General features: G+C 38.9%; 5 protein-coding genes and 2 long non-coding RNA genes across 8 annotated transcripts; 3 read left to right on the top strand and 4 right to left on the bottom strand.

Annotated features, from left to right (window-relative positions):
- Positions 1–20: 20 nt before the first annotated feature.
- On the bottom strand, positions 21–4,142 carry LOC132792063 (probable cytochrome P450 301a1, mitochondrial). The gene is made up of 7 exons (XM_060801289.1): positions 3,597–4,142; positions 2,296–2,446; positions 1,963–2,075; positions 1,697–1,890; positions 991–1,192; positions 757–922; positions 21–703 (listed from the first exon to the last, which is right to left on the bottom strand). The coding sequence occupies exons 1-7, from the start codon at positions 3,899–3,901 to the stop codon at positions 134–136; spliced, it is 1,701 nt and encodes a 566-aa protein (XP_060657272.1). The 5' UTR covers positions 3,902–4,142; the 3' UTR covers positions 21–133.
- Positions 4,143–5,979: 1,837 nt separating this feature from the next.
- Positions 5,980–6,653, top strand: LOC132794052 (uncharacterized). Its single transcript, XM_060804274.1, has 3 exons — positions 5,980–6,207; positions 6,267–6,434; positions 6,504–6,653. The coding sequence occupies exons 1-3, from the start codon at positions 5,980–5,982 to the stop codon at positions 6,651–6,653; spliced, it is 546 nt and encodes a 181-aa protein (XP_060660257.1).
- A 170-nt stretch (positions 6,654–6,823) lies between these two features.
- LOC132790808 (uncharacterized) lies at positions 6,824–7,548 on the bottom strand. The gene is made up of 3 exons (XR_009632830.1): positions 7,377–7,548; positions 7,207–7,306; positions 6,824–7,145 (listed from the first exon to the last, which is right to left on the bottom strand). It is a non-coding gene; the product is annotated as an uncharacterized LOC132790808 (long non-coding RNA).
- LOC132790807 (retinol dehydrogenase 12-like) lies at positions 7,504–8,940 on the top strand. The gene is made up of 5 exons (XM_060799512.1): positions 7,504–7,624; positions 7,696–7,959; positions 8,184–8,340; positions 8,398–8,657; positions 8,712–8,940. Exons 1-5 carry the CDS (start codon positions 7,545–7,547, stop codon positions 8,938–8,940), a joined length of 990 nt encoding a protein of 329 aa, XP_060655495.1. The 5' UTR covers positions 7,504–7,544.
- LOC132790806 (dynactin subunit 4) lies at positions 8,937–10,698 on the bottom strand. The gene has a single exon (XM_060799511.1). It carries the CDS (start codon positions 10,619–10,621, stop codon positions 9,092–9,094), a length of 1,530 nt encoding a protein of 509 aa, XP_060655494.1. The 5' UTR covers positions 10,622–10,698; the 3' UTR covers positions 8,937–9,091.
- Positions 10,699–11,494: 796 nt separating this feature from the next.
- Positions 11,495–12,356, bottom strand: LOC132791110 (uncharacterized). Its single transcript, XM_060799913.1, has 2 exons — positions 12,271–12,356; positions 11,495–12,095 (listed from the first exon to the last, which is right to left on the bottom strand). Exons 1-2 carry the CDS (start codon positions 12,280–12,282, stop codon positions 11,691–11,693), a joined length of 417 nt encoding a protein of 138 aa, XP_060655896.1. The 5' UTR covers positions 12,283–12,356; the 3' UTR covers positions 11,495–11,690.
- On the top strand, positions 12,218–13,149 carry LOC132791111 (uncharacterized). 2 transcript variants are annotated; one of them, XR_009632870.1, is made up of 3 exons: positions 12,218–12,271; positions 12,759–12,885; positions 12,948–13,149. It is a non-coding gene; the product is annotated as an uncharacterized LOC132791111 (long non-coding RNA). The 2 variants fall into 2 exon arrangements; XR_009632869.1 differs by lacking the exon at positions 12,218–12,271 and adding an exon at positions 12,289–12,412.
- Positions 13,150–14,122: the final 973 nt, after the last annotated feature.

Raw genomic sequence — 14,122 nt, 5'->3', positions numbered from 1 at the left:
ATCTGTTTGTGGAAAGGGTAGAAAAATATATAGATTGGTAATTGAAAACTATTATTTAGAATGTTTTAGTAAGCAGTTTTATACATAAAGTGAAGGGAGTGCTTATAATTAGTACATAGCTTAAAGACTATCATTAAATTCGCGACATTTTGAAGCGAAGTGGTCCATCGGGAGCGTACATAAAGGTCACAGCGTAGTCCAGTGGCGGATGATTGTACTTCAGCTTGTAATTGCGCAGCAACTTGGCCAGCAGAATTTGCATCTCAAGATCAGCAAACCGGCGGCCAAGACACATGCGAGCACCGTATCCATAGGGCAACGAAGCAAACGGATGCAGTTTGCCAGGAGTTCCACCATGCTGAGGTTTCAGCCAGCGTTCGGGTCTAAATGTGGCCGCATCTGTGACATACTCCTCCATGTTGCCGGTGACTATTGTGGGAAAAACCGCTTGCACTCCCTTGGGTACCTGGTAGCCACAGATGACGCTGTCCTCCTGTAGTGTGCGTCCATTCCCAATGACAGTGCTGTACATGCGAAAGACTTCCTTGATAAATGCCTTTAGATGGTGCATCTGATCGAGCAGTGGAATTGTCAGCGGGGTATTGGCATCCGGCAGCAGACGCTTCAGTTCTTCATGTACCTTTTGCTGCTCCGCAGGCCGTGTGGCCAATTGATAAAGTATTGAGCAAACAGCCATGGATATCTGTGCGAAGTTCAATTAGTTGTGAATAATAAATTAAGGTATTTGTAGCTTGCCGTGTCGATGCCAACGAGTATCAAATCCAATGCCATTATGGTAGCAATCTTCTCGTCCTTCTCCGACATGATCACCTTTTCCAGCAGCGATGGTTCTCCATTACGTAGGCTGGCATCCTGCGTCTTCAGGCGCTCCGTTGCGCTCTGTATGTACTTCATGCACACACTAAGCAAAAAACGAGAAATTAGCAGGTGATTGGAAGAGAGAGAGGAGAAAATTCATGTTGCTCTCACCCTACAAAGAAGTTCATGTTCTTGACATAGCGCGTCCAAAGTGGCGTAGGGAAGTAGCGCCAGTAGGGTGCCTTCAGCTCCAAGGTTGCCACATTGCGCAGCGCATACTTGGCGGCATCAATAATTTGCTGTGGCTCCGAGTCGGGCGTCAGATTGTCCTCCAGGCAACCCAGGCGCGCATCCAAAGCCACACGTCCAATGCCTACAAAAGTTGGAAAATAAGTTATTATCACAAGTGGTAGTTAACGAAACGAACTATGCATTTCATAGCTTAGTAGAGTGATAAATTGTAACATGTTTATGTTTATTACTGGAGAAGTAACTTTAAGTATTAACATTCGCAGCTTAACCTTCGGGTATGCTGTTTGTGTTGTCAATATTTACTTTCTTATTTACTAGTCTATAGAATCTAGAGCCACATACCTAACTTGATTATTTATGTTAAATTAAAAGTTTTTATGATTCTGATTGAAGGGTAAGTATTTTAAAGAAGGGGAGAATTTGATGTTGAGATCTAGAGAGTTAGTGGCATTAAATATATTTTGTTGTTTTTTACTTATATTATTCTTGTGTAATTCCTACGGACAAGTGTGATTGATTTAATATTTAGGAAATATTATATTATGGTGCATTAAGTTAGTTTTAACTTATGTCTATTTATAAAGTTAAAGTTAACTTTCATTGTCGACATCAAAACAATACTCACACTCCAAGGACCATTTGTGGATCTCATTGTCGAAATCAAGAGGCAGCTCCTCGTTGGCATCCAGCAGCCGCTCGCAGCGTTCCAGGAAATCCTCAGTAATGACCTCCAGTGGCTGTAGATAGCGACGTATGGTGGATAACTGCAGCACAGGCTTCTGAACACGCGAGCGGAACTGACGCCATGGCTCACCATGACTATAGAATAATCGAATTAATTTTATTTTAGTACTTAGTGGATGATGGCATCGAACAGAAGTGTTTACTTACACGCCAACAACGCCGCCAAGTTCGCCAAAGAAATCCTTGCGCACAACGCTCTTGTACTTGACCAGACTGGGCATCGATGGCCGGAAGGGGGTTGGTCCTTCGCTCCGATAGCACTGCAAGAACAACAACGAAAAACAAGGGGATGCCCATTGTCAGCAATTTGCAACTTAAAAGCGTCACAAATTATTTGAGTGTACTTGGAGTAAATACGCTGCTGCCTTCAGTGTGCAGTCGAGCATGTTACTTAGGCAGCCAGCCAGCCAGCCAGCAGCTTTTTAATATATATTGTTCCGGTGTGGTGAATCCATCCATCCATCTACACTCTGTGCTTACCTTTTCAATTTCATCCGCATCGTAGATGAAGAGAAGATCAGGTCTGCCGATCAGCCCAGAGAAGCGCACAATTCTGCCATATCTGTCGTGCAGCAGTGATGAGATTTTAGCCACATCCGAGATCGTGTATTGTCCAATTATTGGCATCAAACTGTCAAGGTGAAAAGCGAATAATACATTTTGAATTGCGGCGTTGTCATTGAAAAGCACTATGCGAAAAGCTATTGAGCAATTTGCACAGCAATTAGAGATGCGACTCTTGTCGATATTAACGCAGTCGTAACGGCTGCAACTGTTTGCCCATAACTAACTAAAACCGCTGAAGCCACGCTAGTAAAAAGCGTCTAGACAGGAGATTTAGTGTTATGTTGCGACTAATCTGGCTTGTTATGAGTTTATTTATGACGGTGAAATATATATATATTGATTTATGGTATGTGTATATATCGTCTAACTATAGCTTTTGTCATTACATTCTTTAGTGGTTCGTGCTGCAACCAATTAGTTTTTCGAATATGCCAATCAGTGTAACTTAATGTATTATTTATTGCTCATAGACACGCGCACTTGCACAAATACAATTGCAGTGTGTATGAATAGTAAACTAAGCATTTATTGTTTACAATTTGCGTATTTCCCTTTCAGCTTGCACCAAAAATTCACACATTGTTGGCGACCTTGAAAAATGGCGCTAATTGAACGCTAATAAGAAGAAGCAGCAGCAGCGACAGTATATGAAAAGTGTGAGAGCGAGATAGATGTAAAGAGAGTGCGTTATTTTTATGAGAGAGCATGCTAACCAAATGTGCTGTTATTTGTGATGATGTTATGCGGATGCCACCAACAGAGTTGGCTCATTGGCTCAGATTGGGTGTGAATTAAGGTGAATCCACAAGAATCTGCAAACCATTCACAATTGATTGTTAAATATTTATAATAGTTTGCAACGTGGTTTACAGCGGCAGCATTCAATGGGAAACTGGAAAACCCGTTTGGTTATGGTCAGTGAAATGAATGCTTGAAAGCAAAAATTCAACACTCAAACGAGATTATCATCGACAATGGCCACAAGCGAACACACGCACACACACATACGTATACATGTAAGCTTCGTTGACTTACAATGCTGCATAATTGGGTCAAGAGAAGCAACAGCAAGTGAAATACAAGAAAACAACGCAGACTTTTTATCGCTTGCATTGCATTAATCATTAATCGTCGCATTGCAGAAGTGAAAGCAGAGTTTGTCGCCTAAGTCTTTCGATTGAGTAAGTGTAAGTTTGCTATGCTTGTATACTAACCGCCAAGTATTGCCAAGTATGGGCAATGGCTTTGGTCCCGGTATCTCCTGATAGGACAAAGCATTCTGCCACTCGGCTGTCGCATGTATGCGTGGTGTAGTTGCTGCCTCCTGCTCCAATCCCAGATGTGGACACACTGCATCGGCTGTTGCAGCTGCTGTGGCCTCTGCGGTCGCTGTCGCTGAGTTCTCACGCCGTTGCAATAACTGCGAACTGGCTGCTTTAGAGCCTGCAATCTTAGATGCAGTGCGTCGAATAACAGGCGTGGCTGTCGCATGCCAAACTCGCTTTGGTAGTTGATTCATTTCGGTTTCTTTGGCTAAACAGCGGATTTGAATGCAAAACAGATTTCACTCGTTTATTTTTGTATTTTTTAGATTTCCAATTGATAAATGGTGACACACGCGCGGGGAGGAATGCGAGAATAAAACACTGCGTATTGTTGTCTTTGCCTCTGCCAACTGTCGACTGCCAACTTTGTGGATTGCCAATTTCCAACTGCCGTTTGCGCTGTTCACTGGACGGCTGCTCGTTGTAAACTGGTTAACTGGCTGCGTTGAGCTGAGCTTCGGCTTCGGCTTTGGTCGCCTTCCCCTTTTTGGGCTCTTTTAATGCTCTTTGAGCCGCCAGTCAGCTGGCTTTCTAATGAGTTTCGTCGCTCAGCTCTCATTCTGCCCATAGCTATCTATATGATGGGCTCGGGTTTCAGTTTAATGTGCAACTATGCTCGTAAACAGTTATGCACGACAAATTTAACCGGCTCAACGAGCTTTTCGAATTCTATTTAAGAATGTTTATGCATAATGTTTATCAGACGCTTCCCAAAGTTTTGAAATTGAAGCTAAAACCTTTAACCTTGGTATAGGACTTTTATAAATATGCCGCGAGAGCGACAAATTCTCGAACAACTTTCATTTTTATATCTGTGCGAAATTTGACTCATTTTAAGTTGAGTATTGATTTTTATTATTGTGATAGTAACTTGTCATGCGAAGAAATGCAAATGTATTGGTTAGCAAAAAATTCTGTAAATTAACGATGGCGTTTCAACTTGAAGCATATGTTCTTTATTTTAGATTTTTTGCAACTATAAAGTGTGCCAAAATATGAAAACTATTTGACAACAATCAATTTGTTGATATAATACAAAGCTCCTGTTATATATTTATCAACTGTTGTAGCACAATAGATAAGATTTATTTTAGACTTGAGACCTTGAAAACATTAATTTACTGCGCAGTACGAACTAACTGTGGCTTGAGAATTTGACAATAAATGCAACGATTTAATTAATTAAAACGATTTTGAATTAATTATTAAATTTTTTTAAATTTTGCAGGTAAAAGAGATTCTCAACTTTGCAATAAATTTTTTTTTGTTATTTTTTATATTAGTTTTATTTTTAAGTTTGTGCGCTTGCTGATAACTGAAATAGTAATGAAAAGTATTCCCATAGGATCGTCATCGTCATAATGGATACCAACCGTTTGTATACAATAAAACCTTTAATTATTATCATCTTCTGAGTCATAGGATAACGCTTTCGTTTAAGTGGATTGTGTATGAAGCTTTTGGGTCGCATTCCAATAAAGGTAGCTTTATTCTGAATTTATCTCTTTTATGTGCATTAATATTTGCATTTCTCATTTGTATTCCATAATTTTCAGCATTACGTTGTTTTGGATAATTTGGTGTTCAGTGACCAGTTGCTTCAATCGTTGACGCTGGCACAGGGCGATTACATGATCCAATTGCGATTAGCTATCAATACGTCCTGAAAACTTAAGATCGAAGTTTTCATTCTGCAAGCCGAATAAATCATCTTTTAGGTTTCCACATCTAAACACAATAATATTCCATAAGATAATCCTTTAATAATTATTTAGTTTTATTATATTATATTAAAATAACTTTTTGAATATTTGGAAAGTTTTCCTTCTGAAAATATGAGTTTAATTAATAAAAATATTTACATTTTTTTTGGTTGTAAAAATAAAATTTTAAACTGCCAATTTTCATTTGTCTTTGAATTGCAATTTTGCAATTTATTGTTCTGGAAAAGTTTTCTCAAAACACTTCCTTTGGCTATTGGCATTGTCTTGGAACTCTTTATTTAAACTCCCTATGTTAGATTGACACGGACTAATTACCTTCAGTTCTTTTTAACTACATACAAAGAAGAGAAAAATCATACTTATAATGGAAAATATGTTTTCAATCAATTGCAGTTTAATATTTCGAGAGAGATGGCCGTAACTAATCGAATTTTAATAGATTGCAAATTAAGTATAATAGATTTTTAGCACATGAGTCTTACCTGTTCAACTTATGTATTATATATTAAACGATTTGTTCGAAAATAAAATTCATTATTAGCAAAGCAATGGACAGAGGAGCGCGTCGATATTTGATGCTCTTAGCAGTGCTTGTTGGCTTCCTGGTCATGAGCGATGGCAAAAAATCAAAATCGCGATTTAGCAATATCAAGTGCGAGACTTACAACAAAACTTTTGCCGATTTTGAGACCTGCAAACTTAAATTGTTGGGCAGAGGCATCATTGGCGTTCAGGTACATCTCAAATTGTATATTTTACCCATCGATACTGTATCGGTAAGTCTAAATCAAAATTGATTTTAACATTAGTTATATTTACTCTAATATTCCTTTAGGCCAACTTGAGCATATGGCGTCGTTACAATAGCTTTCAGCCTTTTTTGCATAATTCCACCATCGATTTTTGCAAGTTTGTAAAACAAACCAAGAAGCTTTCATTTGAGAAACTTGTTCTCGACGCCATTTCTTCGCGCTCCAATCTTAATCACTCTTGTCCTTATACGGTGAGGCTTCTCAATTTTATTATAGTTATTTACATTATTTTTTTTTTGTATCTGCATTTAAAATTTCAGCATGATATCATTGTGGACAATCTGGTGTTTAGCGATACATTCTTGCAGACGCTGCCCTTGCCCCAAGGCGAATACAAGATTCAGATGTTATTCGCCACCGAAAATATTTGGAGAGTACGCGTGGACATTTTCATATTACGAGATGAATAAGCCAAATTGAAGCTATGTTTGTACGATTAACAATCAATTAAAGTAAACGCACAATCATTAAGCGAATAATTAGATTTTCAGCATGTATTAATCCGATTTTAATGTTTTAGGTCAGCATTAATTAATTTGAAATAATTTTTCAAATCAATGAACCTTATCATAACTTCCAGAATGTTTGTTAATATCGTGTTGCTGGCGAATTTCTATTTCGTTTTATATCAAATTACAAGAGTGAATATCTTTTATTTCTTTTATATCTAGACTGTATATTAATAATATCACAATAGACAATAGCTTTTTATTTATTAGAAGTAGTCGCCAATTGTTGGAATCCTTTAATATACAGAAATATTGAAGAAATGCATTTTAAATTAGTACCACATTTTGTTGATCATGATGGCAAATCAAATAATTCTCAAAGTTTGAATTAAACGTAATTTAATATTTTCAGGCGGATTTCACTTTAATAACCAACCAGAATTATAGGGCAGTCTATTACAAAAAATAAAAGAATGATTATACCATAAAGTAATTTATCATTTGATATACATACATAATTATGCATTGATTAATAGACATTGTATTGTCCACGAGCTAAAGTTCCCACGGATAATTAGCATTCCACTTTACGAATGATTGAGGGTTTCATTTCTCTGATAAGATATGACTTGACATTAAATGGTTGAACTAAAAAAATTCGTGAAATTGAAACTCAGAACAAACCAGTATTTTGATAACAGTTCTCATATCTCTCCGATTTTGTTCTACCACTTTCCGAAGTATGCTTTTGCGTCAGCGTGATATTCCACAATTATCGGTTTAAAGAGCATTGTTTCTACTTATATTTGATCAGTTCAATTGAAGAGTCACCACAGTCAACAGTTCCACAAAATGCCAAACATTGCCGATGGTTTACTGAGTCCCCTGGTTGCCGGTCCGGCACTAATCGGTCTAGCGATTTACCTTATCAGGTAACCTAGACTGCTTTACTATCTATTTCGAAATAGTATATATCTCATATATATACTCATATGTATTTCAGAGACTATATGCAAGGTGGGCAGTTCAAGAAGAAAACCGATGAGACGGGCAAGATTGTGATTGTAACCGGTTCGAATACGGGCATTGGCAAGGAGACTGTCCTGGAGCTGGCACGACGAGGAGCCACTGTGTACATGGCCTGTCGCGATGAGGCCAGAGCGGAAAAGGCACGACAAGAAATTATTAAGGAGACGAAGAATGAAAATGTTTTCTATCGCGAGCTCGACTTGGCTTCGCTTGACTCGATTCGCCAATTTGCCGAGAAGTAAGTAAAAGTTATGTTTATTGATTTTGATAACCAGTTACGCTTAAATAACAAAATTTTATATGCAGCTGTTAATAATTTAAAAATCGAGTTAATACAATTGATATAAACTCAAATACGTCGTTGTTTAATAATTCAAATAAAATGACGTTCAAAATAATGCTTCTGATTATTCAGTCTTTAGCTTATATTCTAACTTTACTTATTATCAATATCTATTTCAGCTTCAAAAAAGAGCAGAGTAAACTGCACATTTTGATTAACAATGCGGGTATCTTTCGGGGACCACGTCGCCTCACCAAGGATGGCTTCGAGATGCAGATAGGCGTCAATCACATGGGCCACTTTTTGCTCACCAGTCTGTTGCTTGACCTGCTGAAGGTGAGCAATACTTTTCACGCCCCTCAAGCTCTGCACTAAGCTGAATTTGATTTACAGAAAGCTGCTCCCAGTCGTATTGTCAATGTGTCCAGTTTGGCGCACACAATGCACAAGCTGAACGTGGATGACTTGAACTGCGAAAAATCTTACGATGAGACGCATGCTTATTGTCAAAGCAAGTTGGCTAATGTAATGTTTACACGGGAGTTGGCAAAACGTTTAGAAGGCACCGGCGTAACCGTGACTGCACTGCATCCTGGTCTGGTGGACACGGAAATCTTCCGCAATTCCGCTATTCTGCAATCCGCCATTGTGCAGTAAGTGTGAAGTGATTTTAAGGTGACTCCGATTACATTTCATTGTTTTTGCAGGTTCGTCTTTAAGCCACTTTTGTGGCCTTTCATAAAGACGCCTAAGAGTGGTGCGCAGACTACATTGTACGCAGCCTTAGATCCTTCCTTAGAGGGCATTACTGGCGAGTATTTCAGCGATTGCAGGCCAAAGCCGGTGGCCGATGTGGCTACCGATGAGAAGGCCTCCCGATTTTTGTGGCAGCAGAGCGAGAAGTGGACAGGAGCACCAAAGATACCACAACATTAGTTCGTATGAGTTTATTGCCAATATATAGAATGGATGCAGTTTACGGCCAAGCAATGGCTTGAAATGAATAACATAAATACATTTTTGTTTAGCATTAATAAAGCGGGGATTAATATCGATATACTTAGTTGCGTGTACTCAATGTTCATGTCTAGTTGACAATGTCGCCAGCATGAATGAAGATGCGTGAGTAGAGAGCATGTGTTGTGGGCTCCTTCTTGTCTTGTGTGTTGGTCACAGTGTTCACATATGTGTACTGCATGCAGAAAGCCAGCGTCACTTCGTTGCCTGTTTGCAGCTCTGGCGATGGAGTAAACTGAAGTCTCAAGAGCACTTTGTTTCCCTTGCGCCACACAATAAATTTCGGCTCCTCAATGGGCGCTTGCACATCCTCGTCAAACTCCTTGGAATCATCGCGTTGATTTAATACAAATTCGCTCTCCAGCGGCACAATTGTTGCATTGGCTTTCTCCTTCACTTCTCGCTTGACTTCACGTGTGGAATTCTGACGTGCCAACGTCACACCTGATGACTTCAGCAGTGGCGACGATGTGACCGCCTCCTCTTTGATGCGACATGCTTGCTGAAAGGCATCCGCATTGATTTGCACCTCCTGGGGCGGAGCATCGAGCACACTTATGGTCATGTCGTACATCGTGGGATTAGTGAACTTCAGCAGTATGGCATTGCTCTGGCCAGGCTGCAATGGTTGCTCACAACGCACCATGACCACCTCGGGCACATGGGCGCTGGCGAAAAGCTGAATGCGATACTTGATCGATGTAGGATGATACTCCGGCTTAATGAGATTGTGCTCGCATTGACGACAACGCAGCGATCGCTTGATCCACAATGAACGTCGCTGTGGATACAATTTGCTCACCGCGGTCGGTTGATCCGCAGGCTGGCTGTGCCGTTGAGCTATAGTCGTAATGTTGCGAAGATTGATTGGCTGCGTAAAAATGTCGGCCGGAAGTGCTTCCACTTCTGCAGCTGCCTCAGCGGATGTAATATTTACTGGCTTCGGTTTCGGTAAACTTTTGTCGGTCCAGCCGATCTGGCGACGTATTAGTGACACCGTGAGACCTGTGCGATCTGTCAGACTTGGAAACTTGTGTGGTTTGGGGGCCTTGCGACGCAAAAACTCCTGTTTCTCCTGCTTTTCTTGTAACACCACCGTCTGATAGTATTCCATGAGTGTATTGAATCGCACCTGGTACAGGCACTCGTTGTCTGGCCAGGTTCCCGTGGCCACGCCTTGATCGGGAATGCCAACGTCACGCGTAGTCCAACGGCACGACAGGCATGACAAGTAATACATTTTCTTAGTTGTGGGCATCGCCGAGGGCTTCGGACTGGGCGCGGCTTCCGGTGCACCACTTTCACCCTCCTTGGCCTCTTCCGTTTTGCGCACCACGGCCACAGTGGTGGCCCTGGCGGACAGCGTGTGCTGGCAGCATGGGCAATCGAAGCAGTTGGCGCAGCAGTTCTTCTTGTGTCGAGCCTCCGACGATGGTATATTTTCCAAACAATTGGAGCAGAAGTGTGACTCAATTTCGTGGCACACACAGAAGCCACATCGTAACTTTGGGCAGTGGCGGCAGAAGAAGAGTTTATTTATTGGATTTAGTATGCCACATGAACAAGCATATTTCACGGGACTCGGTTGCATAAAACTCATCTTTTACGAAAAAACGAAGTGCACTTTTCTGCAGTCTAGTTTGCAAATATTTCTTCTTCTTTCTGTTAAAAATGACGAAATCGATAGCTGACAGCTGTCTTTATTAGGGTGACCGTAAATTGTTATCTAAGTGTAGGATTTTAAATGTACCGAAACATATCATTTGTCTAATTGTGAAATTTTATGATTATTTTCAAATTATATAGCAGCCTTGCTTATGGTACAAGTAATTTCGTTTTGGCTCATTTTCTATCCATTCGCTTGCCTCTTTAAACTAATCGATATCGAAATAATCGATAATCATAAGCAAGCCATTGTTTTGATTCCCGCTGAGCGCTGATGTTTTTTCACACTTGCGGTCACATTGCTATCAAACTTTTGGTATTATTTTTAACATAGTTTCTAGTGTTTTGAATTTGTCCGTTAGGTTGGCAGCTTGCTATTAGTTGTTATTGTGCGTTAGTTGTATTTTATATTTTGTTAAGTATTTTTAAATAAAATATTTATTTATTAATAAAATTTACATTTTATTTTAAGAGATTAGTTTTCACTTTCTTAATACATACTCGCCTACAACATTACTGGTTACTTAAACTGTTTCTAGTCATTTCTCATATTTGTTTGCTTTGCCTATTTAGCCGCCTCAGTTAAGTAGCCAATTAACATATTGCTGTCAAATTCGCGCTAAACATTTACTTAAATAGTGAATTATGCTGCTTTACATGAAAAGCCATCTGGAGTAAACATGAAATCATTTCCTGCTTTAGAAAACTAATTCTCAAAAAACTGAAACATGTCACGTTAGGCATGAAATCATTTCCTATTTTACAAAAGCCTCGAAAAATATTACAGTGTATGTTTTAAAGAGTGTTAATTTCTGAATTTGTGTAATATTTTTATTGCTTATAATATTAAAATACAAATAAGGTACTTGTTGGTGTGTCAATCACAATACTTAGCCTAGTTAGTATTAAATAAGGTATTAAAACAATTGTATAATATAACAAACATCATCGTCAGTCTGTACTCTCGTCTAACACTTCTTAGACAGTTTCGGTGTGCCGAGTGCTTAGCCAAAGAAGTTGGGCACAAAGAGCTTCTTGCGCTTGGTGCGTGTGCTCCTGTAGCGGGCAATTGGTGCAAACCTGTAGCCATCGGATAGGACATCGCCGCTGTAGGCATTGAGACTGCGTTGATTGGAGCTACTGGTACTGCTGGGAACGGGAGCAATATACCCGTTGTCCACATAGTAATAGCCTGTGTCAAGCTTATCCAAGTGTTGTGCTGTTATTGGCTGGCCGTATGTTAGAGCATAGGTATTTCCACTGCCGCCGCTGTCATAGCTTCTATGACCGTAGCTGGGATCGTAGCTGTGCTCATAGCTATCCAGATCGTATAAAGTGGGCTTGGCACTGCACTGCGACAACTTACAAATGATAATGGTGAACACCAGGCTTAACCATGTATAAAATTGCTGGAGAAATAAATTATATTGATTAGGTTTGTCGTTAACATTATCCATGAGTTTTAAATACTAAATCGAATTGCTGTTATCATTATCGATTAGCCTTCGAATGTAAACGATATCGATATTCCAAATGAACGAAATATCAATGTCAACTTAATAACAGGATGCAGTTGATGCCTACCGTAAATTCCATTTTAGTAATATTAAAATATCCTTTTGGTGAATGCTTGGTTGAGTGCTTGAGAGTTTTGAGTGTTGAGTGCTGGCTGCGTTTGTTCTGTGTGATGAACTTTTAAGAATCGTTCCCCTATATATACGAAAATGTGCGCTGATTCGCACCCCAATGCGAAAAATACGTTTTTGTTTTCATTTTGGCAAATCAGACGCTGACTCCAGTTATGACGCAATTGTTGAACGCACCTCATATTCAGTCAGGTCTAACTTCGAGTGTCTGGGCAGCTGCTGCGCATGCCCATCATCTCGTCATGATTCAGTTTGTGGGCAGGTTCTAATTGCCGTTAAACTCCGCGTGCCGCGTGCTCGTTTCTAGTTTGATTTGGAAAACTTTTAACAATGCGGAAAGATTTCGTCAAAATGGAATTATTTAATTATTGTCTTTGTTTTGAGCCAAATGTAGTATATATAAATTTTTTCCATATTTTATTCCAGACATTCTAAAAATTTGAGCTTTATTATTGGAAGTTCGTGAAGTTTTTTATTCATGTGATGTTTTCTTATGATTTGTACCTGGCGCCCAGCTTGCGGTTAAGACTGATAATTGCATTAAGGGGAATATGTAAGTCTATATATAGTATATAGTCTGTAGAGTTCTAAGCTAAATTTAAGCATATATTTTAGCATGGCGCGGGCAGCTATTAATAGACAACCTGTCTTTATAAAAACCACAATGAATCATTTATAAATATTATCGTAAGAGTTTATAACATTGCACCTAATACAAGTGTATGACGAATTAAACGTAAATATTTGGAAATTTGAATAAAAAGGGGCAAACAAATGAGTAAGCCACTGTGTGTAATTCTGAGACTTTTCGTCACTCTTTTGTGTATTTAATAATTTTAATAGATTTCCAGTTAAACGGTTGTTAACATTTTCACCATTTTTTTGTATTTTGTTTTCTCATTATTGTTTGTAAGCTACACGTAGCTCTAATTCTCTAGAATAATATTATTACTGCATTGATTAATTTGTAAGTGTAAATAAGTCATGTAAATAAATAATATTATTCGAAATTTTCCCCGTTTTGATTCTGAAATTTATTAGTAATCATTTAAATCAACTGTTAGCTATCAGAGTTTTCCGAGTGCATATTTCCTTTGAGCTTACATTAAGCTGAATATAGACGTCATAAATTGAACGTGGTAACAAAATCAAAATGCATTTTTTTTATTTATCATTTAAGTAATATGATTAAATACATATATAAATACATATAAGAGTGCTAATTAAATAAGGCATGGCGGGCATAAAAATAAATACTCGTATTCTCACAAACAACAACAAGCGAGCCAGTATGCTTGTTGTTGATGTGGATGTTGATGCTGTTTTGTAGCAATTTCTTCTCGTAATATTCCATGTGCGAAATCAAATATTTTGGCAGCCACAATTAGGGTGTGAAAATTTGCAAAAAGCGGAAAACAGCAACACTCACTATCATATATTATATAAATATAGTCTGAAAATGCATGGTACTCGTATTATAGAAGTTAAGCATATGACGTATACGCACTCAGCGCAACGGAAATTTGAGGACGAAGACAGTTTGCAACTGGTCATCGACATTGTTTGTTCAATCACGTTTCGCCAGCACGTTTTCAGCACTGCAAAGTTGACTGTTCTTCAATTCTTTAGCTGTGCCAAATTTCGAACCTGGTATCTAATTAACTGCAATTGTTTTGGGGTCTTTCTTTGAGCACAGTTCAAGCCCCAGGTCCAGGGGATTAAGAGCTGCGCCCTCTTTTGTTGGCTATACGTGTGAAAGTAAATACGTGTATAATAATAATACTTAAATA

Source organism: Drosophila nasuta, chromosome 3 (assembly GCF_023558535.2).
Source record: "Drosophila nasuta strain 15112-1781.00 chromosome 3, ASM2355853v1, whole genome shotgun sequence".
Classification (NCBI taxonomy): Eukaryota; Metazoa; Arthropoda; class Insecta; order Diptera; family Drosophilidae; genus Drosophila; species Drosophila nasuta.
This window is presented reverse-complemented; position numbering and strand designations above follow the sequence as displayed.

What these genes read in the sequence shown, in the direction of transcription:
- LOC132792063 (XM_060801289.1), bottom strand. Translation starts at nt 3,901, where the DNA reads ATGAATCAACTACCAAAGCGAGTTTGGCATGCGACAGCCACGCCTGTT. An exon ending in CCACAAATGGTCCTTGGAGT is followed by an intron (nt 1,193 to 1,696) that starts GTGAGTATTGTT and finishes CAACTTTTGTAG; the next exon opens with GCATTGGACGTGTGGCTTTG. An exon ending in TACTCGTTGGCATCGACACG is followed by an intron (nt 704 to 756) that starts GCAAGCTACAAA and finishes AACTTCGCACAG; the next exon opens with ATATCCATGGCTGTTTGCTC.
- LOC132794052 (XM_060804274.1), top strand. Translation starts at nt 5,980, where the DNA reads ATGGACAGAGGAGCGCGTCGATATTTGATGCTCTTAGCAGTGCTTGTT. An exon ending in TACCCATCGATACTGTATCG is followed by an intron (nt 6,208 to 6,266) that starts GTAAGTCTAAAT and finishes ATATTCCTTTAG; the next exon opens with GCCAACTTGAGCATATGGCG. An exon ending in ATCACTCTTGTCCTTATACG is followed by an intron (nt 6,435 to 6,503) that starts GTGAGGCTTCTC and finishes TTAAAATTTCAG; the next exon opens with CATGATATCATTGTGGACAA.
- LOC132790807 (XM_060799512.1), top strand. Translation starts at nt 7,545, where the DNA reads ATGCCAAACATTGCCGATGGTTTACTGAGTCCCCTGGTTGCCGGTCCG. An exon ending in CTAGCGATTTACCTTATCAG is followed by an intron (nt 7,625 to 7,695) that starts GTAACCTAGACT and finishes TATGTATTTCAG; the next exon opens with AGACTATATGCAAGGTGGGC. An exon ending in ATTCGCCAATTTGCCGAGAA is followed by an intron (nt 7,960 to 8,183) that starts GTAAGTAAAAGT and finishes TATCTATTTCAG; the next exon opens with CTTCAAAAAAGAGCAGAGTA.
- LOC132790806 (XM_060799511.1), bottom strand. Translation starts at nt 10,621, where the DNA reads ATGAGTTTTATGCAACCGAGTCCCGTGAAATATGCTTGTTCATGTGGC.